Source organism: Microcaecilia unicolor, chromosome 1 (assembly GCF_901765095.1).
Source record: "Microcaecilia unicolor chromosome 1, aMicUni1.1, whole genome shotgun sequence".
Lineage (NCBI taxonomy): Eukaryota > Metazoa > Chordata > Amphibia > Gymnophiona > Siphonopidae > Microcaecilia > Microcaecilia unicolor.
The window spans coordinates 311,248,592-311,273,084 of NC_044031.1; the positions used below are offsets into that span (position 1 = coordinate 311,248,592).

General features: G+C 43.8%; 1 protein-coding gene across 1 annotated transcript in view; it reads right to left on the reverse strand.

The window, feature by feature from the left end:
• The window catches only part of LOC115473410 (voltage-dependent T-type calcium channel subunit alpha-1I-like), a 935,734-nt gene that overhangs the window by 30,152 nt on the left and 881,089 nt on the right, over positions 1-24,493 (reverse strand). Inside the window, 4 exon segments of the mRNA XM_030208356.1 lie at positions 3,348-3,467; positions 8,183-8,329; positions 8,750-9,076; positions 9,368-9,489. Coding sequence (XP_030064216.1) covers positions 3,348-3,467; positions 8,183-8,329; positions 8,750-9,076; positions 9,368-9,489 — 716 coding nt within the window.

The following is a 24,493-nucleotide window of genomic DNA, read 5'->3' on the forward strand; positions in this document are numbered from 1 at the left end:
CAAAAATAAGCATTGAAGAAAAATAAAAATGAATCTACGATAGCCAAATGGAAGGAAACACAGAAGAAGTACAGACGCAAAATAAGACAAGCAAAAAGAAAATTCTACAAGGAACACATAGGTCCCAACTATAAAGACACAAGGAAATTATACAAGATAGTTAACAACCTACTTGACACCAAAACAGTGACAACACCTAACGAAGGTACCCCACCAGCAATTGAACTAGCCAGATATTTTGAATAGAAGATCATCAAACTACGAGAAAATCTACTTCAGGAAGATACCAACCTCACAACCTTTATAGACGAACTAGATCATCAACTAGAGGAAACACCAGTGGATAGGACTTGGACATCTTTCACCCATCTTTCCCCTGAGACAGTAGCTCAAACTTTAAGAAAGTTCTCTTCCACTTACTGCTTACTAGATACATGCCCCAACTATATTATGAAAGCACGCCCTAACCATTTCATTGAAGAACTCACAACCCACCTAAACTTTATGTTCCATATAGGACAATTCCCAACGGACAAGGGTAACATTCTGCTCACACCCATTCTAAAAGACACAAAGAAAACCCACCAATGATATCTCAAACTACAGACCAGTTGCATTCATACCACTAATGACCAAGACGATGGAAGGTACAGTGGCAAAACAACTAACGGAATAACCTCAACAAATACTCCATATTACATTAATCCCAGTCAGGCTTCAGACCCCACCATAGTACTGAAACAGTGCTGATCACACTTATGGAAAAATTCAAATATGAAATCGCAATAGGCAAAAACATCCTATTATTCCAGTTTGACATGTCGAGTGCATTTGACATGATGGACCACCAAATCTGTAGGAGGTTTCTGTGTAGAAGTTAGGAACTGGAGGGAAGACACATGGTTCAAGGGTTTCCTGATCACCAGGTCTTACCAAGTGAAGTCAAACTCCGTAATCTCTCCACCTTGGAAAGCGGAATGCAGAGTCCCACGGGGCTCACCACTCTCACCTATACTGTTCAACCTAATGATGGTCCCTCTGGCCAGGTCCTTATCCAAACAAGGCTCCAATCCCTTCATCTATGCTGATGATGTAACAATCTATTTTCCCTTCAAAAACAAATCAGCAGAAATCATCTCTAATATCACAAATAGCACAAAAACCATAGAATCGTGGCCTTCAGCCTTCAAGCTGAAATTGAATAGGGAAAAAACACACTGCCTCATACTCTCATCCCCATACAATATACTGACGTTACACAACCATCAATGCTTTGGGATCATTGCTCCCAATCTCAGGGATCCTAGGATTCACCATAGACTGCAACTTATCGCTCGAAAACCAGACTAAAGCCACCACAAAGAAAATGTTCCACATAATGTGAAAACTTAAACGCAAAAAGCAATACTTCCCAAGAGATGTTTTCCACAACATCATCCAAATGGCTCTAGTCCATGTGGATTACTGCAATGGAAAATCGCACATGCAAATTTGGGCAGGCACTTAATTTGTGTATGTAATTTAAATGAGCAAGCTAATTAGTGATAATTATTGGCTTTTTAACAAGCAATTATTAGCACTAATTAGATTTAATTGGTATTTATGCATGTACATTTAGGCATGGTATCTGCACCTAAAATGTACACACGATCTGAAAAAGGGTCGCGGAATAGGGGCATTTCTAAAATTTATGAGCATTGCTATAGAATAATGGGGATATGCACCTAATGTTGGCATGCACATTTGCACCATGTTTCAATTGGTGCAAATGGCCATGCTTAAAGTTAGGTGTGATTTCCAGGCATAAGCGCTATTCTATAAACCACGTTGAACTTTAAGGGCAGCTTATAGTATAGTGCTTTTTTGGGCACCATATATAGAATTTAACCTTATCCCTGGGAATCTATATATGGTGCCCTAATTTCTGTGCGGAAACCGAAGGATTCTATAACAATGCGCGTAACTTAATTGGTTAACTAGCTAATCAGCACTGTTAATTGGAAGTTAACAAGCAATTATCAGCACTAATTAGCATTAGCGTATTCTGTAACTTGTTGTGTGTAAATCCTGAGGCACATAGTTGAAAAGGGGATATGGCCATGGGTGGGACATGGGCGTTTCTAAAATCTATGCGTGTTTCAGAATACACCAGCCCTGTGCCTAATTTAAGCGTCGGAATTTACATGAAGTAATACAGTAAATGGTTGTGATTACATTTGGTCCAGTAGACAGGCGCTTGGGGTTATTCTATATACTGCACAGAAATGTAAACCTATTCTATAAAATTTAGGCGTACTTTACAGAATATGCCTAGGTGTATTTTTTTCCGCATGGAATTTTCAGGTGCTATATACAGAATCTAGCCTTATATGTATAAATCCACGATTGGGGCAAATCTATAAAGTGTGTCAAAAGTTACCACCAAAATACTGGGTACTAAGTACTAATTCTGTAACAGGATCTGGACACCTAAAGTCTGTTATAGAATCCTAGTAAAAGAGGTCCGTTTCCAACAGAAAGGAAACGGGCGCTAGCAAGGTTCCAGGACCCCCTCCCCCTCTCCGAGTTCCAGGACCCCCCGCCCCCTCTCCCCTCCTTCCCCTCTCCGAGTTCCAGGACCCCCTCCCCCTCTCCCCTCCTTCCCCTCTCCGAGTTCCAGGACCCCCTCCCCCTCTCCCCTCCTTCCCCTCTCCGAGTTCCAAAACTCCCCTCCCCCCCTGCTCTTCGAGTTCCAGGACCCCCCTCCCACCCCTCCTATTCGAGTTCCAGGACCGGCCCTCCCCTTCCAGTGGAGTTCCAGGACCCCCCCCCTCCCCCCTCTGTCGTTTCAGGACCCCATCCCCCCCTGTCATTTCAGGACCCCTCTCCCTCCCCCCTGTCGTTTCAGGACCCCTCTCCCCCCCTCTGTCGTTTGCTGCATGCAAATTATCTCATGAATATTCATTGTGGATATACTGAAAACCTGCCTGGCTGAGGTGCCTCCAGGACCAGTTTTGGGAACCAGTGTGTTAGAAAATACCAGCACAAATTTGCATATTTATATGCTTAAGTGCAAGGTGTGCAAAATCTCACAGATATTACTGCGAGACTGGTCCTGTGACAACAGGTGATGATGTTTTATTAAGGTGTATCCTGCTTCAAGAGAGGGAGACGGCTTGTTGGTGCTGCGGCTGTGGAATTGAGGTGCACCAGGGCGTAGAGCCAGGAGGCAGTGGGTGATACTAGAGGCATGTTCTAAAATCTCCCTCTCAAAAATTGGGCTCCCCTTGGCAGCTCTGCTTTACCCTGAAAGTGTTCCTTTACTGGAATTCCCAAAGTAAATATGAAAGTCTGTAAGGAGCCCTTACCTTCATCTCCTTTGTGTTTAATTGGCACACACTGTGATCATCTAAGCTCAGGTCATCAGCCAGTGCAGAAGAAGATTTGTCTGAGGTCAGGGAAAAGGCTTCCATTTCTGCCAACTGAACCTGAGGAAGGACAAATCGCGCAATGTTGGGTATGATAGACACTGGGAAGCTTAAGATCACTACAGACAGCCTAAGCCTCCTTTCTAATCCCTATCTCTAAAATTTTACTAACACCCTTACTTTTATGAGATCTAAAATTTTCAATCTAGTTACTATCAATATACTCCTTTAACACAGTAACTACGAATTAGATATATCACAATCCATTTTTTATTTTAATAATATCAAAAACTATCTTAATGAACATAAATGCTCTATCGCATTTTACTCAGTTTTCCTATTATCACATCATTCATACATTCCCATTCATACAACACAGCTGTCACAGCTTAACACTGTAGCGCAATACAAAGATAGTCTCTACATTAGATTACTAATGAAATTGCTTCCTCTCCACTGAGTCCTGTGAATCTTTTTCCTTTCCCTTTATGGATCCTTAACATTATAGATAAACAGTTCGTCATTTATCACCATTATCTTATAAAGAGTTCAGTCATTTAAACCCATATGCTTATTTTAAGCTCTATTAGCTCAATGCTGATCCATAAACCACTTATCTTGAAAGCAACTTTGTGATGTATTTCTGTCCTTGTTCTCCTGTAGTTTTTCTCTGTATTCTTTTCTCTATATTCCTCATACGTGTCCTGTCATTGCTTCAGACATCTGGTGGAGACCCACCCGGATTAAGCAGTCGATACTATGCTATAAGTTGAGCCCCTGAAGATGCTATCAGCGAAACGCATTAGAATGCGTAGGGTTTAACTCGGATTGAACAAGGGAACACAACAGTCTGTTCAATAAGCGATGGAAAGAAAGGAAAAGTCTACAGCTGGCCTGAGGATGTACAACGTACAGGGCACGTATGAGGAGTATAGAGAAAAGAATACAGAGAAAAACTACAGGAGAACAAGGACAGAAATACATCACGAAGTTGCTTTCAAGATAAGTGGTTTATGGATCAGCATTGAACTAATAGAGCTTAAAATAAGCATATGGATTTAAATGACTGAACTCTTTATAAGATAATGGTGATAAATGATGAACTGTTTATCTATAATGTTAAGGATCCATAAAGGGAAAGGAAAAAGATTCACAGGACTCAGTGGAGAGGAAGCAATTTCATTAGTAATCTAATGTAGAGACTATCTTTGTATTGCGCTACAGTGTTAAGCTTTGACAGCTGTGTTGTATGAATGGGAATGTATGAATGATGTGATAATAGGAAAACTGAGTAAAATGCGATAGAGCACTTATGTTTATTCATTAAGATGATAGTTTTTGATATTATTAAAATAAAAAAACGAATTGTGGTATATTTAATTTGTAGTTAGTGTGTTAAAAGAAAAAATTTATTAAGGGATATCATGACGTAGAACATCACAGATGACAACTGGTTGCAAAAGGAAACCAGATAGCTACGTGCAATATGATACTGTAGTGTATAAGGTTAAGTGCTGGTACTGGTGCCTTACTTATTCCTATATTGAACAGTGCTATCCTTTTAACTAGGGCCAGTGAAAATATGGCTGATTGGCGACCATATTGGGATTAGCGCTTCTCTGTTTAAAGTTAGGCCTTCTATTTACCAAGTTTAATTTTAAATGCGTAACTTCTAAGAGTTAAATATTGCCGCTCAATATACAGTTGCTGACTCCACATCTGTCCCTCTCCAATGTGAGCCCCTTCTTCTGCAGATAAAATCTGATCATTTAGCAAGTTAGACAGCCTAGCTTTAGCCATATAAGTGCTGAACATACACACATTAACATCTTATTTGTTGCTAATGTGTGTATTTGTCACTTGCTTTGAATGTTAGGCCCATTTCTCACATACAGTTTTTAGACACTTTCCCCCCCCCCCCCCCCCCCCCAACTGCCACAATTGTTTTTTTAGAGCTTTACTATAACCTCTGCTGAGCAACAGATTCATCTAAGCTCTTATCCCCTCCCTCCAAGCATTGCACTCAGAGCATAACTTGCTGCTGACATTTCCTTTCTTTATTCTTATTACTGCACATTTGTAATATTTTTGTATTGTACTTATTTGTTTCTTCTCTAGTGGGTTATTATTTTTTTAAACTTATTTTTACTATCAGCTGTCTGAATTTAAAGAGATCCTATGCTACTCTCAAGCTACAGTCTCCCAGGATAACCATCAACCTCCTGGACTGTGCATTTTTCTATTCTTTTTTTTCTCAGAAAATTTCTTGATTCGTCTTCCAAATATCAGGAAGGCACTTCCCCGCTCTTCTCCCCCTCCCCCAACTGGCACAGTAACCTCTTGGAGAATCACTACAGCCTCTGGTGAGCAAGAAATTATAGCTTCACCTAAATACTTATCTCAGAAGGTCAGCAAGAAGTACACTAACCCCCGGATTCTATATAGCACGTCTAGTGTTCTGCACTGAAATCAAAGCATATTCTGTAACAACATGCGTAACTTGATTGACAAGTCAATCAGCATTGTTAACAGCATTTAACGAGCAATAAGCACTAGTTGGCAATAATTAGAATGTATGTGTACAACTCCCTAAGCGTATTCTGTTAACGCACTGCACCTAAATTTTAATGCACACAGGCAAAAAGGGGTGTGATTACAGGAGGGAAATTGGGTGTTTTGTGGGCGTTTCAAAAATTTACATGTGTTATACAATATGGCCCTCTGCGCCTAAATCTGTGCTGGTATTTTACGCCACATTTACATTGGTGTAAATGGAGGCGTATAGTTTTAGGCACTAGGATATCAACTAAGCGCATTCTATATACCCACGCCTAAATCTAAGCACCACTTATAGAATATGCTTAGGTGGAAATGTTTTCCGCATGGATTTTCTAGGTACCATATATAGAATCTGGCCCTAAAGGGATAATATTCTGAAGGCCACCTAGGTATAAAGTCAGCAAGCAGTTTTGCAGCCATAGACTGATAAGTAATTTATAGACAAAACAACATAGTGACAACAGGACCCAATGATCCCCTGATTCTATATAGATCACCCAAATTTGGGTGTGGAGCCCAAATGCACAGGTAAAGTAATTAATCAATTGGGTGCTAACAACTAATTACTGATGCTAATTGGCACTAATTTGGGTTTATGCCCACATCTGCCAACGTACTATTGTATAACACTATGCGCACCAAGTGTCTCATGTGCAACCCAAAAGGAGGCGTGGTCATGGGAGGAGTATGGGCGGATCAGTGGCGTTCCAAATATTTAGGCGCAGTGTTATAGAATACTGGGCTTATGCGTCCAGGATTTGCACTAGGGTTCAGCAGGCAAAGTTGGGTGCAGGAATCCACTCTAAGCAACTATTCTACAAATAGCACTCAACCTGGAACACCCTTTACAGAATAACGCTTAGCGTGGAGTTTTCCCAGCATCATTTATAGAATTTACCCCTGAGTTTGCATCTTCTATTTCTGGCAGCAGAGGAAGGAGTGGGAGGGGTGTACACACAGATCAGAATATACCTTTCTAAGTAGGTACTTTACTCCCACACTTGGATCATAATCCTGGGGATGCCTCTTTTTAATTTAGGCAAAAGTTTGCCTATTGTAAACCCCATATGTATATTTGGCTGTGCTGGGGAGAGCAACTGTTAGACAGGCCAATTTACTGGGGTAAATCACTATTTATACAAGTAAATTGGTATGAAAATTATCTTCTAAGAGTGTAGCTGGCTGCTCTCTACTCCAGTGGCCAAGTGTGATCTCTGCTACAGTGCTAGCAAAATAGATCCTGAATCATTTTCAAACCAGAATCTCCCATTATGGAGCACACTTTACTAATCACTATACCACTGGGCTATGTGTTTTTAATTATATTCTCTTCTTTTTTGTTTTTTTTCCAGAAGATTTCATTACTCGTTTTCCACTTCTTATTAGACAGCTAAAATTGGTTGTAATTCCTTTCATCTAGCATTATTTGGGTATATCACAGTAATTATACTAATGATGGTAGTGCCTTCCACAGGTAGCAGATTAACATTTTTTGATCCAACTCTGCCTTCCAATTAGAAATGCAAATACCATATTAAAGGGGCTCCCCCAGATTCTGTATATCATTCCTCCTATGACTCCCTGTTCTTTCCTTCCCACCAGGAGTTTTCAATGCACCAAAGTTTGATTGTCCCTCCCTCAGGCCCTCTCAAAAGCAATTTTTAACCAGAAATTACTTTGTTTGGCAGTTTTTAAATTGGGATTTAAAATCTTAGAATGCTTTCGATAAAAATTAGGAACAGAAAAAAAAAACCCCAAGCAGCGTTTAGTATCCTAAGGCTCAGAAGATCCATTCAGGTCCAACTGATTCTTATTTCTCAAGATGTTTTAAGTTGATCAGAGGAAGACCAACCAAACTTCCTGAGGTATAGCTTTCTTTTTTATTCACTTGATTCTCAGAAAGGCTCAGTCTGATTCAGGATTTTCCTTACATTACTACAGGGTAATGGTGTCCTTGACCACTGTGCCTGAGCTTTCTAATCACCCTTTACTTCATATTTAAGTATATGGTATTGCAGACTTCTAAATGACTTTGCTATTTGTCAAATGCAGCAGCACCTTTTAAATATAATCCGCTTGGTACATCCCATTAATGATGTTAAATCTTATCACCCCTTACATGATCTTGAATATATTTTCTTTTCTCCATTTATGACCTTGGTTCCCCTTTCTTCACCCCATCCCTCATCTTCTCATAACCACAGAAGAAATATTACCTCCTGTTGGTCATGGTTACATTTCTCACACACAGGTGGCGATGAATAGTGATGGAAGACGGAGCCTGATAAGTTATCAATAATCATTAATTCCCCTTCAAACGAGTCCTTAATTATCAATGACACACTGTCCAGCCACAGGTTCTCCTAGAGGGATGGAAAGTTTTGGAAGCAGAAATCGTAAATGGGGAAGAGAGGGAAAGAAAACAAAAAGGTAATGTCTGGTACACACTGCAAGTTGAGGAGGCTTCTGTTTCCTCAAACGAAATAAGTCATTCTTAAAAAAAATGGTGAAGGATTTCACATAATAAAGACAGGCTCTCTCTGGAATCCAAAAGAAAAACCAGAGCTATAACAACAGATGTCATATTTAGGTGTCACTTCCCATTGCAATCTGAATCATGATTTACAATTGTGAAATATATATGGTTGAGTAGAATTCAGCAACTTTCACTGCAGATACATAATTAAATTATGAATCCACCCCTGCCCAAACTAATAAAAATTAAAATGACCTCCTTCAGCTCATAATTTAGTTTTCCTGCAAAAGGACCTGAGAATGCCTACCTGTGCAGGGGAATAACACTTTCGACTGATATGGCCCTCACTAGCTGGTCTCCCTCCTCTGGTGCCTATATCCAAGCCAGAGCCCGGTGACCCTGAGCCTTGGGAACAGAACCCATGAGCCAGTTCCATCTCAATTTCAGCATCCAGCTCAGCATCTTCCTGGGCCTCCTTATTGCTATCATCCAGATGCTTCATGAGTACAGCCACCACCACATTGATAAGCACGAACTGCGCAGTCAAGACAAAACTGACAAAGTAGAGTGGAGAGATGAACTGCAGATTGCTAAGGCAGCTGCGGTCATCGTTAGTGCAGTCGCGCAGAGTATCCTATGAAAAGAGGTAGAGGCCATAGTTTGACTCCAACTTGACACTGTTAAGACAAAGGACTTCAATATTCACATAAAGAACAATAGCACACGCTACGTCATTCATTGTCTGATTCACCCTCTATATCATGCTAACAGTTTTCTTCAACCATGCATCTTGAATTGCATGCATTTGTTGATGAATATACCTTCTTAATCAACACCTAGTTGTTCTAACTAACTCATGTGTCTCTTGCCTTCTATATATCATTTCTGCTTCGTCTTCCTTCAATAGCCCCTCGCTAGTCATTACCTTCATTATTCCATTCCAGTTGTCTCCAGTAGAAACCTGAAAGAGTGTCAGGAAAGCCATCCCAAAGTTTTCAAAGGTGGCATGACGGCTCATGCCCTCACATGGATTGTCATCATTGCACACTGAAAAAGCAGACATGGAACAGTTCCTCAAAATTAATGTCTATCACCAAATAATCTCACTGCATTCTATCATTGATGAAAAACAGTAACTTCAGTTTACCAATGCTTAAGAAGGCAGGCATCCAAACACTATGTGAATTCATTGTTTTGGAAAAATAGGTATCAAACATATAAACGGCAAGTGACCGACTCACCTGCAAATGCGCAGTACAGACTTCCCTCTCTGTCCCACCCTCGCGTCAAGACGTCAGAGGGCGTAACAGAGAGGGAAATCGACTCGGACTGTCGGATGCCATCGCCGCTGCCGCCTGGAAACGAACATCGCGCGAACCAACCTCCACCCTCCCCCCCCATCCCCGCTCCCACCCCCCTCCGTATCGGGTCCCCTGCACTGGCCTGACAGCACCTCTCACCTCCGTGTGGAAGCGCTGCAGGCAGCAGCAGAGTGATCTGCTGCTGCCTGTAGCGCTTTCACAAAGAAGTGAGAGGCGCTGTCAGGTCAGTGTAGGGGGCCCAGCACGGAAGGGGGAGGGAGCGGCGGCGAGCAGGGTAGCTGGAAATGGGGTGAGAGCAGGGCAGAGAGGAGGGCTGCAATACTCGCCCGTTTTTACGGGCTTAATGCCTAGTGTATATGTATATATGTATATATATATATACACACATATATATATATATTTATAAAAAGAGAGAGAGATCACACAAACACACACATATTTTAAAGCAAAGGACTTATATGTGTAACTTTGGAAGTTACAAGGATAAATCTTTGTGAATATTGGCCATATGTATCTATGCATAAATAAGTGTGTGTTTGTATGTAACAGGATATTTTATGTCAGTAGCTGGAGTAGCACGTGAATCATTTGCATTGGCATATCCCCAATGGAAAGTGCTTAAAAGAGTTCTGTATTTTTACTTTTACGCACTTTAAAAGGTTTAAGTGGTGAGGAATTATGGACTTGAGTATTTCTGAAAGACAGAAAAAAAGAGGGTCGCCAACTTTTACCTACAGCTATTGTCTGGAAAGAGTCCTCTTGAAAGTGATGCTCTCTCTTTGATTCCTCTTTTTTGGCTAGATCATTTTTAAATGATGTTTAGTTTGACTAATAAATTTATATTAAATCACTTATCACCTAAATTTATATCATAAGAAATACAAAAATCGGACACTTGACAAAGAGTTTCTAGCTAATTTGCAGATAGCTTTCAATTGTCAATTACTGATCTATGTTTAGCTGGTTGGGCGGTAGAATTAGGGGGATTATGATGATTATGTTAATATCAATAATGATTTAATTTGTATTTTGTATAATCCCTTGATGATATATTTCAGTGTAAATGTGTGAAGACTTGATATTATACTTGAAATTTGTATATGAAGGAACATTATGTCAGATATCTTCTTTAGTAATCATCTTCAACAATTGTTTGGTTAAGCAGATTATAGATGTCAAGTTAAATTAAATTATAATGGACTCTTAGAACATGATGTTTAATGCATTTTATAATATCCTGGCCTTCCGGTAAAAGATCATCTTGATTTCATAAGAGTTAGCACCTCCTTAACTGCTTGAACAAATAGTGAAGACAATAGTGAAAATAACAAAAGAAATCATCTAACAGTTCATAATTGAGTAAAAGGATAAAAGAGGAGCCCAGGTATGAGTCTATAAGGAGTATAAGCAGGGCGTTTTGGGGAATCAGCCTGGAACACAGTTATTTTTATTTTAAAAACTTCTAACCTACTTACAACCTATGCGGACACCATAATAACGTACATATTAAAAAAACAAATACAAAACAAGAAATCAAACTCAAGATGCTGCCATATAAATTTTCCATCAATACAGTTAGACTATAAGAACATAATTGCCATACTGAGTCATACCAAAGGTCCATCTAACCCAGTATCCTGCTTCCAACAGTGGTCAATCCAGGTCCCAAGTACCTGGCAGAAATTCAATTAGTAGCAACATTCCATGCTACCAACCTATCTCAATAACAGACTATGAACTATTCCTCAAGGAACCTGACCAAACCTTTTTTAAAACCAGATACGCTGTTACCACATCCTCTGGCAATGAGTTCCAAAGCTTTACTATTCTTTGAGTGAAAAAATATTTCCTCCAATTTTTTTTTTAGAAGTATTTCCATGTAATTTCATTGAGTGTCCCCTAAGGCCTTAAGAAAAAGCTGTGTTTTTAACAGTTTCTTAAATTGCAAAACACCAGCACTTAAATGTAACTAGCTAGATAGTGCATTCCACATCAGTGGTCCAACCTGAAGCTCTTGTCGCATCATAGTGCATGGTTGGAACCAAATCCAAAGTAAACTGAATGGCAAAATCATATCTTACTAGAAGAGACGCTGTTGACAGTCTTAATAAACCATGGTACCTTAGGATGAACGATAGACAAAACTTTGCATTGTACCCTATACTTTACCAGCAACCAATTCAGTTGTATTAACACCAGTATAATATGATCAAACATAGAGGCTCCCACAACTAATCTTGCATTCTATACAATTTGGAAAGCCTTGATCCTGTAGTCTGGAACACCCAAATAAAGGGCATTGCAATAATCTTTTTCAGTATAACATGCTTTTTATCACATTTCTAAAGTCAATTGGACATAGCATAGGCTTCAATCTAAACAACAGACATAGATGATAAAAAGCTGATTGTATTAGTTTCACAATCTATTCCTTCATTGTAAGCTGGGCATCCAAAATTACCCCCAACAATTCTCTCTCCTTTTTCACACATACATCGATCTCTCTCACATGAATAATCTGAGGCCAACATTCCTCCCTCATCCTCAGTAGTATAAAACTCTTTTCCCTACAGTTTTAAAACTTGAACTTTCTGCCACAGCCTACCCACATTAACAGATAGCCTCTAGAAGGCACAGCAGGACCTAATTCAGTATTCTTTCTCACCCGCCCTCCCCAGCTCTGGCCCACCTCTAGCACAAACCTTCATTTATAGTCTTAATTTATAGTCAGTTATTCTAATTTGGATAACAAGGGAGGAGTCCTCTTATAGAGTTTTAATTACATTTCATTACTTTCTAAGAAGCAAGCACTAAATAAATCACACAATATACCATATAATCTAAAGGCTCTTTTATATTAGTCTAATAACCTTACTACCTTAGCAAGTTTTAAATTATTAAAGAACTCAATAATATTAAGATGCAGATAGCAGTCCAGCAGCGAAAGGGGTGCTATCCAGTCTTTTGCATTGAGTGCCACATGTATAATTATCTCCCAGTTGGTGAGAGTTTATATGTGTGTGCCCGATGCAAAGAGCTCTTAGCTCTCAGAGAACAAGTCCATTCTCTTGAGGCTACAGCAGCAGACTTGGAGAAGCTGAGGGAGACAGAGAGGTACATAGAGGAGACCTACAGGGATGTTCTAGAGAAGTCTCACCTCCAGTCTGGGAGCCCCCCTTTGCTGCCTTGGGAGTTCTTAAAAAAGAAGAGCATCACCCTGGTGAAGTAAGAAATAATCTTGTTGCCACGACCTGCCCACAAGGTGACGCACTATCCTCTTGCACTGAGGCTAAGTCTCCAAGAACTTCTGCCCAGGCGGGAAGGGTTAGGACAGTTGTTTGTAATTGGTGATTCGATCATTAGGCATGTAGATAGCTGGGTGGCTGGTCAACATGAGGATCGCCCGGTCACTTGTCTACCTGATGTGAAGATGGCAGACCTCATGCATTACCTAGATATGATTTTAGATAGTGCTGGGGAGGAGACAGCTGTCTTGGTACATATGGGTACCAATGAAATAGGAAAATATGGACGGGAGGTTCTGGAAACCAAATAAAAGTTCTTAGGTAGAAAGCTGAAGTCCAGATCCTCATTCCACGCACAGAATTCAAGACGCAGGCAAAACTCCAGAGTCCAAAGTCTCAATGTGTGGTTGAGATGATGGTGCAGGGATGAGAGATTTAGATTTGTTAGGAACCAGGCAACATTCTGGAAAAGGGTGAGCTTGTACCAAAAGGATGGACGGCACTAACTTTTATAAAGGAGATAGAGCAGCTTTTAAACTAAAATGGGGGGAGGGGGAGGAGCCAACAGTCGCTCTGGAGTGCATGGTTCGGTGTGGAGTATCTATGAAGGATACTATTCAAACAGGATCTATAGGGAATCTCATTAGAGAGGTTTCAATAATGGTGAAAGAAAGCCAGCAGTGTCTAATGGGAGAACAGAGTAAAGGATGCAAATTATCCCTATCAACTTCAAAGTATCTTATAGATGCAAGGAAAAGACACAAGTGCCTGTATACAAATGCTAGAAGCCTAAAAAATAAGATGAGAGAGTTAGAGTATATAGTACTTTCATGAAACAACTAGCCACCCTCCTGGGGCTACCCTATGGCCACTTAGAAGGTCTATCCCCAGCATAGCTCAGATCCGCCTACATCTGCTGCTTGTGTTCTACTCTAGCACCATCCTCCTACTGACTGGGTCCCAACTGCCTCTGGACGAGTCTCCTGCTCTCAAATTATTCCCCGTGATTCCTAGGTTACTGGGGCCACATTCTCAGTGGTCCCACAGTTTCTAGAAAGCACCCACAGACCCAACACACAAATCACTAAGATTCTTAGTCAGTCCAGACAAGCAGAGGCAATAAATTAAAAATGTTTATTGTCATGAAAAATTGGAACAATGAACAGAAAAGGTGCAATCAGCAAACAATAACAGGTAACTGAAATATGGAACAATTATAACACTATCTAAACATTTGTTTACTATCTGAATAGCATTTGGGGAGATCAAGACATATAGCTGCACACAGGTTATCAAATATAACTGTTCACATGGCCTCAGCAAAGAGATCTTTCTTTCTCTTCTCCATGGCTAAGATTGGAGAAAAAGCCAGTATATCCTAGCTGAATTTGAGCTCCTGGGCCAATCAGAGCACAGAACACCATTTTTTTTTAAAAGTAGCTGGCCACATCACTGCAGGTTAACGTCTTCTCTGTGTTAAACTAAAGAAGGAACAGTCATTTCTCTATAGCAGCTGTATACATAAACATGCACCACCTGCTGGTCAAACTAGAGAAATACACTTCATGAAGTATTCTTGTAATTCATTCACCAAAAGCACTAAATGAAGAGGTTGATATAATAGGCATTTCAGAGACTTGGTGGAAGGAGAAGAATCAATGGGACACTGTGTTGACAGGGTACAAATTATATTGCAATGATAGAGGGGATCAAATTGGAGGGGTAGAGTAGTGCTATATGTTAAAGAGGGAGCTGAGTCAAACAAAATAAACATTCTACCTGACACAGATAGCAGCAAGGAATCATTATGGATAAAAATTCCATGTGCGGAGGGAAGGAGTATTCTTGTAGGGCTGTACTACCATCCACCAGGACAGAACAAACAGACAGAGGAAGAAAGAATTACAGCAATTAGGAAAGCTGGCAAATTGGACAACGGTATAATAATGGGTGATTTCAATTACCCCAATATTTACTGGATAAATGATACATCAGGGAGCGGCAGGGAGATAAAATTCCTAGATGTAATAAATGACTGCTTCTTGGAGTACCTGGTTCAGGAACAGACAAGAGGGGGAGCCATTTTAGATCTAGTACTTGGTAGAGTACAGTTTGAGCTACAATCTGGAATGAAGCCACAAAGGAAATCTACTGTAGAGCATTTCATTTTCAAAAGGGTGACTATGATAAAATGAGGAAAATGGTTAAAAAGAAGCTATTTCAAGCATGCTGACTTTAGTAAAATGGGGGAATACCTGAGGAAGGAGCTGATGGGCTGGGAGGACGAATGAGAAGTGGAAAGCAGTGGTCCACAATGAAGCGAATGCTACATACCTGTAGAAGGTATTCTCCGAGGACAGCAGGCTGATTGTTCTCATGAATGGGTGACGTCCACGGCAGCCCCTCCGACCGGAGATCTTCACTAGCAACAGCGTTTGCTAGCCCTCACGTGCGCATGCACCGTGCGCATGCGCGACCGTCTTCCTGCCCAAATGTGCTCGTGTTCGTCAGTCCAGTACATAGCAAAGAATTTAGTCAAGGGAAGACACAACTCCAAAGGGGAGGCGGGCGGGTTGGTGAGAACAATCAGCCTGCTGTCCTCGGAGAATACTTGCTACAGGTATGTAGCATTCGCTTTCTCCGAGGACAAGCAGGCTGCTTGTTCTCACGAATGGGGTAGCCCTAGCCCCCAGGCTCACTCAAAACAACAAACAGGGTCAATTGGGCCTCGCAACGGCGAGGACATAACAGAGATTGACCTAAACTTATCCAACTAACAGAGTGCAGCCTGGAACAGAATAAAAATGGGCCTATGGGGGTGGAGTTGGATTCAAAACCCCGAACAGATTCTGCAGCACCAACTGCCCGAACTGACTGTCGCGTCAGGTATCCTGCTGAAGGCAGTAATGAGATGTGAATGTGTGGACGGATGACCACATCGCAGCCTTGCAAATCTCTTCAATAGTGGCTGATTTCAAGTGGGCCACTGACGCCGCCATGGCTCTAACACTATGAGCCGTGACATGACCCTCAAGAGTCAGCCCAGTCTGGGCGTAAGCAAAGGAAATGCAATCTGCTAGCCAACTGGATATGGTGCGTTTCCCGACAGCCACTCCCCTTCTGTTGGGATCAAAAGAAACAAACAATTGGGCGGACTGTGGGGCTGTGTCCGCTCCAGATAGAAGGCCAATGCTGTTTTGCAGTCCAATGTGCAGCTGGCGTTCAGCAGGGCGGGTATGAGGATGGGGAAAGAATGTTGGCAAGACAATTGACTGATTCAGATGGAACTCTGATACCACCTTCTGCAAGAACCTAGGGTGAGTATGGAGGACTACTCTGTTATGATGAAATTTGGTATAAGGAGCATGAGCTACCAAGGCTTGAAGCTCACTAACTCTGCGAACTGAAGTAACTGCCACCAAGAAAATGACCTTCCAGGTCAAGTACTTCAGATGGCTTGAATTCAGTGGCTCAAAAGGAGGTTTCATCAGCTGGGTGAGAACGACATTGAGATCCCATGAAAACTGTAGGAGGTTTGATGGGGGGCTTTGACAAAAGCAAACGTCTCATGAAGCGAACTAAAGGCTGTCCCGAGATCGGCTTACCTTCCACACGGTAATGGTATGCACTGATCGCACTAAGATGAACTCTTACAGAGTTGGTCTTAAGACCAGACTCAGACAAGTGCAGAAGGTATTCAAGCAGGGTCTGTGTAGGACAAGAGCGAGGATCTAGGGCCTTGCTGTCACACCAGACGGCAAACCTCCGCCATAGAAATAAGTAACTCTTTTTAGTGGAATCTTTCCTGGAAGCAAGCAAGACCCAGGAGACACCCTCGGAGAGACCCAAGGCGGCAAAATCTACGCTCTCAACATCCAGGCTGTGAGAGCCAGAGGTTGGGATGCAGAAGCGCCCCCTGAGTAATGAGGGTCGGAAAACACTCCAATCTCCACGGTTCTTCGGAGGAAAACTCCAGAAGAAGAGGGAACCAGATCTGATGAGGCCAGAAAGAAGCGATCAGAATCATCATGCCTCGGTCTTGCCTGAGTTTCAGCAAAGTCTACCCCACCAAAGGTATGGGAGGATAAGCATACAGGAGGCCTTCCCCCCAATCCAGGAGGAAGGCATCCGAAGCTAGTCTGCCGTGGGCCTGAAGTCTGGAACAGAACTGAGGGACCTTGTGGTTGGCTCGGGTAGCAAAGAGATCCACCAAGGGGGTGCCCCACGCTTGGAAGATCTCGTGTACTACTTTGGAATTGAGCGACCACTCATGAGGTTGCATGATCCTGCTCAACCTGTTGGCCAGACTGTTGTTTACGTCTGCCAGATATGTGGCCTGAAGACACATGCCGTATCGGCGAGCCCAAAGTCACATTCTGATGGCCTCCTGACATAGAGGGCGAGATCCGGTGCTCCCCTGCTTGTTGATGTAGTACATGGCAACTTGGCTGCCTGTCTGAATTTGAATAATTTGGTGGGACAGCCGATCCCTGAAAGCCCTTAGAGCGTTCCAGACTGCTCGTAACTCCAGGAGATTGATCTGAAGACCTTGTTCCTGGAGGGACCAACTCCCTTGGGTGTGAAGCCCATCAACATGAGCTCCCCATCCCAGGAGAGATGCATCCGTTGTCAGCACTTTTTGCGGCTGAGGAATTTGGAAGGGACGTCCCAGAGTCAAATTGGACCGAATTGTCCACCACTGCAGGGATTGAAGAAAACTGGTGGACAGCTGGACTACATCCTCCAGAGCCCCAGCAGCTTGGTACCACTGGGAAGTTAGGGTCCACTGAGCTGATCTCATGTGAAGATGGGCCATGGGAATCACATGAACTGTGGAGGCCATATGGCCGAGTAATCTCAACATCTGCCGAGCTGTGATCTGCTGAGATGCCTGCACCCAGGAAACGAGGGACAGAAGATTGTCAGCCCTCGCTTCCGGAAGGTAGGCACGAGCTGACTGAGAATTCAGCACAGCTCCTATGAATATGAGTTGTTGAACTGGAAGAAGGTGGGACTTTGGATAATTTATCACAAACCCTAGTAGCTCCAGGAGTCGAATTGTCATCTGCATGGACTGTAGAGCTCCTGCCTTGGAGGTGATCTTCACCAGCCAAACGTCAAGGTAAGGGAACACGTGCACTCCCAGTCTGCGTAGAGATGCTGCTACGACAGCCAGGCATTTTGTGAACACCCTGGGCGTGGAGGCGAGACCAAAGGGTAGCACACAATACTGAAAGTGTCGTGTTCCCAGACAGAATCAAAGATACTGTCTGTGAGCTGGCAGTATCGGGATATGAGTGTAAGCATCCTTTAAGTCCAGAGAGCATAGCCAATCGTTTTCCTGAATCATGGGGAGAAGGGTGCCCAGGGAAAGCATCCTGAACTTTTCTCGGACCAGATATTTGTTCAGGGCCCTTATGTCTAGGATGGGACCCATCCCCCCTGTTTTCTTTTCCACAAGGAAGTACCTGGAATAGAATCCCAGCCCTTCTTGCTCCAGTGGCACGGGCTCGACCACATTGGCGCTGAGAAGGGCGGAGAATTCCTCTGCAAGTACCTGCTTGTGCTGGAAGCTGAAGGACTGAGCTCCCGGTGGGCAATTTGGAGGCTTTGTGATCAAATTGAGGGAGTATCCTAGCTGGACTATTTGAAGAACCCACTGGTCGGCGGTTATGAGAGGCCACCTTTGGTGAAAAAATTTTAACCTCCCCCCGACCGGTAGATCGTCCGGCACGGACACTTTGATTGCGGCTCTGCTCTGCTGGAGCCAGTCAAAAGCCCGTCCCTTGCTTTTGCTGGGGAGCTGCAGTGGCCTGTGGAGGTGCACGCGGTTGACGAGAAAGCGCGCTGGGGTTTGGCCTGGGCAGCAGGCTGGCGAGAGGGAGGATTGTACCTACACTTATTAGAAGAATAGGTAACAGTCCGCTTTCCCCCATAAAAACGTCTACCAGTTGAGGTAGATGCTGAAGGCGTCCGGCAGGAGAATTTGTCGAAAGCGGTGTCCCGCTGGTGGAGCTACTCTACCACCTGTTCGACCTTTTCACAAAAAATATTATCACCCCGGCAAGGAGAATCCGCTATACGCTGCTGGAGCCTATTCTCCAGGTCTGAGGCGCGCAGCCATGAGAGTCTGCGCATCACCACACCTTGAGCAGTGGCCCTGGACGCGACATCAAAAGTATCATAAACACCCCTGGCCAGGAATTTACAACACGCCTTCAGCTGCCTGACCACCTGCTGAAAAGGCTTGGCTTGCTCAGAGGGGAGCTTGTCCACCAAGTCCGCCAACTGCCGCACATTGTTCCACATATGAATGCTCGTGTAGAGCTGGTAGGACTGAATTTTGGAAATGAGCACTGAAGAATGGTAGGCCTTCCTCCCAAAAGAATCCAAGATTCTAGAGTCTTTGCCCGGGGGCGCCAAAGCATACTCTCTAGAACTCTTGACCTTCTTAAGGGCCAGATCCACCACACCAGAGTCGTGAGGCAACTGAGTCCGCATCAACTCCGGGTCCCCATGGATCCAATACTGGGATTCGATCTTCTTGGGAATGTGGGGATTAGTTAGTGGCTTCGCCCAGTTCGCCAGCAATGTCTTCTTGAGGACAATATGCATGGGTACTGTGGACGATTCCTTAGGTGGCGGATAGTCCAAAAGCTCAAACATTTCAGCCCTTGGCTCATCCTCCATAACCATAGGGAAGGGAATGGCCGTAGACATTTCCCGGACAAAGGCCGCGAAAGAGAGACTCTCGGGAGGAGAAAGCTGTCTTTCAGGAGAGGGAGTGGGATCAGAAGGAAGACCGTCAGACTCCTCATCTGAGAAATATCTGATGTCTTCCTCTGCCTCCCAAGAGGCTCTGCCTCCCACGAGGCCTCACCATCAGTATCGGACACCAGTTCATGAACTTCAGTCCGAAGCCGTGCCCGCCTCGACTCCGTAGGAATATGACTCCCGTACTGGCGGCGATGGAGCTCCCTCCATTGATGTCGTCAGGGAGTCCGCCTGGGAGGCAGCCGATGCCGGTACCGCTTGGGGGACCTCACCACGGACGAGGACCCAGCCATCACCTCAGTCGTCGGTACTGGCGGTGCAAGTACCCCCGGCACTGGTGGAGAAGGGCGCAACAGCTCTTCCAGGATCCCTGGAAGGATGGCCCTGAAGCTCTCGTTCAGAGTGGTTGTAGAAAGAGGCAAGGAGTCCGGTACCGGCGACGAGCTGCGAATCTGTCCAGGACGCGGAGGCGGTACCGGACTGTCCACAGGGGAGCGCCATCGACACCTCCTGAATGGAGGGTGAGCGGTCCTCCCGATGTCGACGCTTGGGTGCCGGAGGCACCGGCGACCCAGAGCTCTCGGTACCACGTCTGGAAGGCAACCGATGATGATTCTTCTTAGCCTTCACATGAAGCACGACACTGGTACCGAAGAGGACGTGGAATCCACACGTCTCCTGTGGGCCGGGTCCGAAAGAGGTCGATCCCGGGGGGTCTGTACCACAGGAGCCCTCGAGGCAGGCGGAGACCTAATCGAGGGCTCACCGCCACCAGCAGGGGAATGGACAGCCCTCACATGCGCTCCGGAAGACGAAATACCCTACGACGACATCGATACCACCGATGACCTCGGTATCGTAGACACTGGATCACCGGCAGAAGAGCTGGGTACCGCAGACGTCGACGCACCGGACGATGACCTCGGTACCGAAGATGTCGAAGCACCGGATGAGGCCCTGAACAAAAGCTTCCACTGGGCCAATCTCGCCGCCTGAGTCCGCTTCTTCAAGAGAAGACAGAGAGTACAGGCCTGGGGGCGATGCCCGGCCCCCAGACACTGAAGGCACGAAACGTGCCTATCAGTGAGGGAGATAGTCCGGCTGCACTTTTTGAAGCCGCTGGGAGGCTTTGAGGACATGGGCGGAAAAATCACGCCGGCGAAGTCAAAATTCGCGATGACTAATGGCACCAAAAAGTTAGAACAAACCCGTACGGGTGGCGAAAAAGGCAGCGCCTGACAACGAAAGGAAACTTACGGGAAAAACTCAAAATAAAAGGAAGTTTCTTTTTAAAAGTAAGAGACACACGACGGAAAATACAAAAATCGGACACTTCTGAACGGAAGAACGCTGCGAACAGACGCAAGGGGTCTCCTTGGGGCGCAGACCGACCAAAAAAAACAGCCGTCCTGAGCTGCGGAAAAAAAGAAGACTGACGAACACGAGCATGTTCGGGCGGGAAGACGGTCGCGCATGCGCATGGTGCATGCGCGGGCTAGCAAACGCTGTTGCTAGAGAAGATCTCCGGTCGTAGGGGCTGCAGTGGACGTCACCCATTCGTGAGAACAAGCAGCCTGCTTGTCCTCGGAGAAAAGAAGCTATAAATAGGGCCACAAACCTTTATGTAAGGAGAATAAATAAAAGCAAGAGAAAAAGGAAAAGATATGGTTCTCCAAGCAAGTGGTTGAGAAAATAAAGGCTAAACAGTTGGCGTTCCAGAAATACAGAAAAACTCAAGAAGAGGAACAAGGAGAGGAATACCGGATGAAACTGAAAGAAGCCAAGAGGGAGATACGTCTGGCGAAAGCGCAAGCGGAAGAACAAATGGCTAGAAAGGTGAGGAGGGGTGACAAAAATTTCTTCAGCTATATTAGTGAAAGGAGGAAGACTAAAAAGGGAATTGTGAGAGTGAACGATGCTGCGAACTGCTATGTAGATAATGATGAAGAAAAAGCAAATTTGCTATACAGATACTTTTGTTCTGTTTTCACAGAAGAAAATCCTGGAGGAGCACCATGATTGACTCGCAAAAGCACATATGAGAATGGAGTGGATATAGCACCGTTCACAGAAGAGTGTGTGTATGAACAACTTGAAAATCTAAAGGTGGACAAAGCCATGGGACCGGACGGGATCCACCACAGGATATTGAGGGAGCTCAGAGATGTTCTGGCGGGTCCTCTTAAAGATTTGTTTAATAAATCCTTGGAGACGGGAGAGGTTCTGTGGGAGTGGAGAATGGTGGATGTGGTCCGTCTTCACAAAAGTGGTGAAAGGGAAGAAACTGGAAACTACAGGCCGGTAAGCCTCACTTCGGTTATTGGAAAAGTAATGGAAGCGATGCTGAAGGAAAAGATAGTGAATTTCCTGGAAGCCAATAAGTTGCAAGATCCGAGACAACATGGTTTTACCAAGGGTAAATTGTGCCAAACGAATCTCATTGAATTCTTTGACTGGGTGGCCGGAGAACTGAATTGTGGACGTGCTATAGACGTAATCTACTTAGATTTCAGCAAACCTTTTGACACGGTTCCCCACAGGAGGCTCTTAAATAAAATAGACAGGCTGAAGATAGGACCAGACGTGGTGAACTGGATTAGGAACTGTTTGACGGACAGACGACAGAGGGTGGTGGTAAATGGAATGCGATCTGATGAGGGAAAGGTGAGCAGTGGAGTGCCTCAGGGATCGGTGCTGGGGCCGATTCTGTTCAATATATTTGTGAGTGACATTGCCAAAGGTTTAGAAGGTAAAGTTTGCCTTTTTGCAGATGATACTAAGATTTGTAACAGAGTGGACACCCGGGAGGGAGTGGAAAACATGAAAAAGGATCTGCAGAAGTTAGAAGAATGGTCTAAGGTTTGGCAATTAAAATTCAATGCGAAGAAATGCAAAGTGATGCACTTAGGAAATAGAAATCCACGGGAGACATATGTGTTAGGCGGTTAGAGTCTGATATGTACAGACGGGGACAGGGATCTTGGGGTGATAGAATCTGAGGATCTGAAGGTGACGAAACAGTGTGACAAGGCGGACGCCGTAGCTAGAAGGTTGCTAGGCTGTATAGACAGAGGTGTGACCAGCAGAAGAAAGGAGGTGTTGATGTCCCTGTATAAGTCGTTGGTGAGGCCCCACCTGAAGTACTGTGTTCAGTTTTGGAGGCCATATCTTGCTAAGGATGTAAAAAGAATTGAAGCGGTGCAAAGAAAAGCTACAAGAATGGTATGGGATTTGCGTTACAAGACGTACGAGGAGAGACTTGCTGACCTGAACATGTATACCCTGGAGGAAAGGAGAAACAGGGGTGATATGATACAGACGTTTTAATCCGCAAACGAACCTTTTCCAGAGATGGGAAGGCGGTAGAACTAGAGGACATGAAATGAGATTGAAGGGGGGCAGACTCAAGAAAAATGTCAGGAAATATTTTTTCACAGAGAGAGTGGTGGATACTTGGAATGCCCTCCCGTGGGAGGTGGTGGAGATGAAAACGGTAACGGAATTCAAAAATGCGTGGGATAAACATAAAGGAATCCTGTTCAGAAGGAATGGTTCCTCAGAAGCTTAGCGGAGATTGGGTGGCAGAGCCGGTGGCAGGAGGCGGGGCTAGTGGGTGGGAGGCAGGGCTAGTGCTGGGCATACTTCTACGGTCTGTGCCCTGAAAATGGCAGATACAAATCAGAGTCGGGTACACACATAAAGTAGCACATATGAATTTATCTTGTTGGGCAGACTGGATGGACCGTGCAGGTCTTTCTCTGCCATCATCTATGTATCAGGCATGGGCGTTGTTTAAAAATCCCATCTTGGAAGCCCAGAACAGATGCATTCCACATATTTACAAAGGTGGGAGGAAGAGAACAACAGCCAGCATGGTTAAAAGGTGCAGTAAAAAAAGGCTATTAGAGCCAAAACAATGTCCTTCAAAGAATGGAAAAAGGACCCAAATGATGAAAATAAGCAACATAAGCACTCAAGCTAAATGCAAAGCATTGATAAAGAAGGCTAAAATAGAATATGAAGAGGAACTTGCCACAGAGGCAAAAACTCACAGTAACAACTTTTTCAGATACATCAGAAGCAAAAAGCATGCGAGGAAATCTGTGGGATAAATGGGCACTCAGAAAGAACAAGGCCATAATGGAGAAAATTAATGAATTCTTTGCTTCAGTCTTTAGGGAAGAAGATGTAAGAGATCTACCTGTACTGTAAATGATTTTCAAGGGTAATGATGCATAAGAACTGAAAGAAATCTCAGTGAAACTGGAAGAAGTACTGAGTCAAATTGACAAATTAAAGAGTTGTAAATCACCTGGACTGGATGGCATGCATCCAAGGGCACTGAAAGAACTCAAACATGAGACTGTTGATCTGCTGTTCGTAATCTGTAATCGATCGCTAAAGCCATCCACAGTACCTGAAGATTGGAGGGTGGCCAGTGTCATGCTGATTTTTAAAAAGGGTTCCAGAGGTAATCTGGGAAAATATAGACTGGTAAACCTGACATCAGTGCCAGGTAAAATAGTGAAAACTATCATAAAGAATAAAATTATGGAACATATAAATAAACATGGTTTAATGGGACAGAGTCAGCATGTGTTCAGCCAAGGGAAGTCTTGTCTCACCAATTTGCTTCATTTTTTGAAGGTGTGAACAAACTTGGATAAAGGTGAGCTGGTTGATGTAGTGTATTTAGCTTTTCAGAAACCT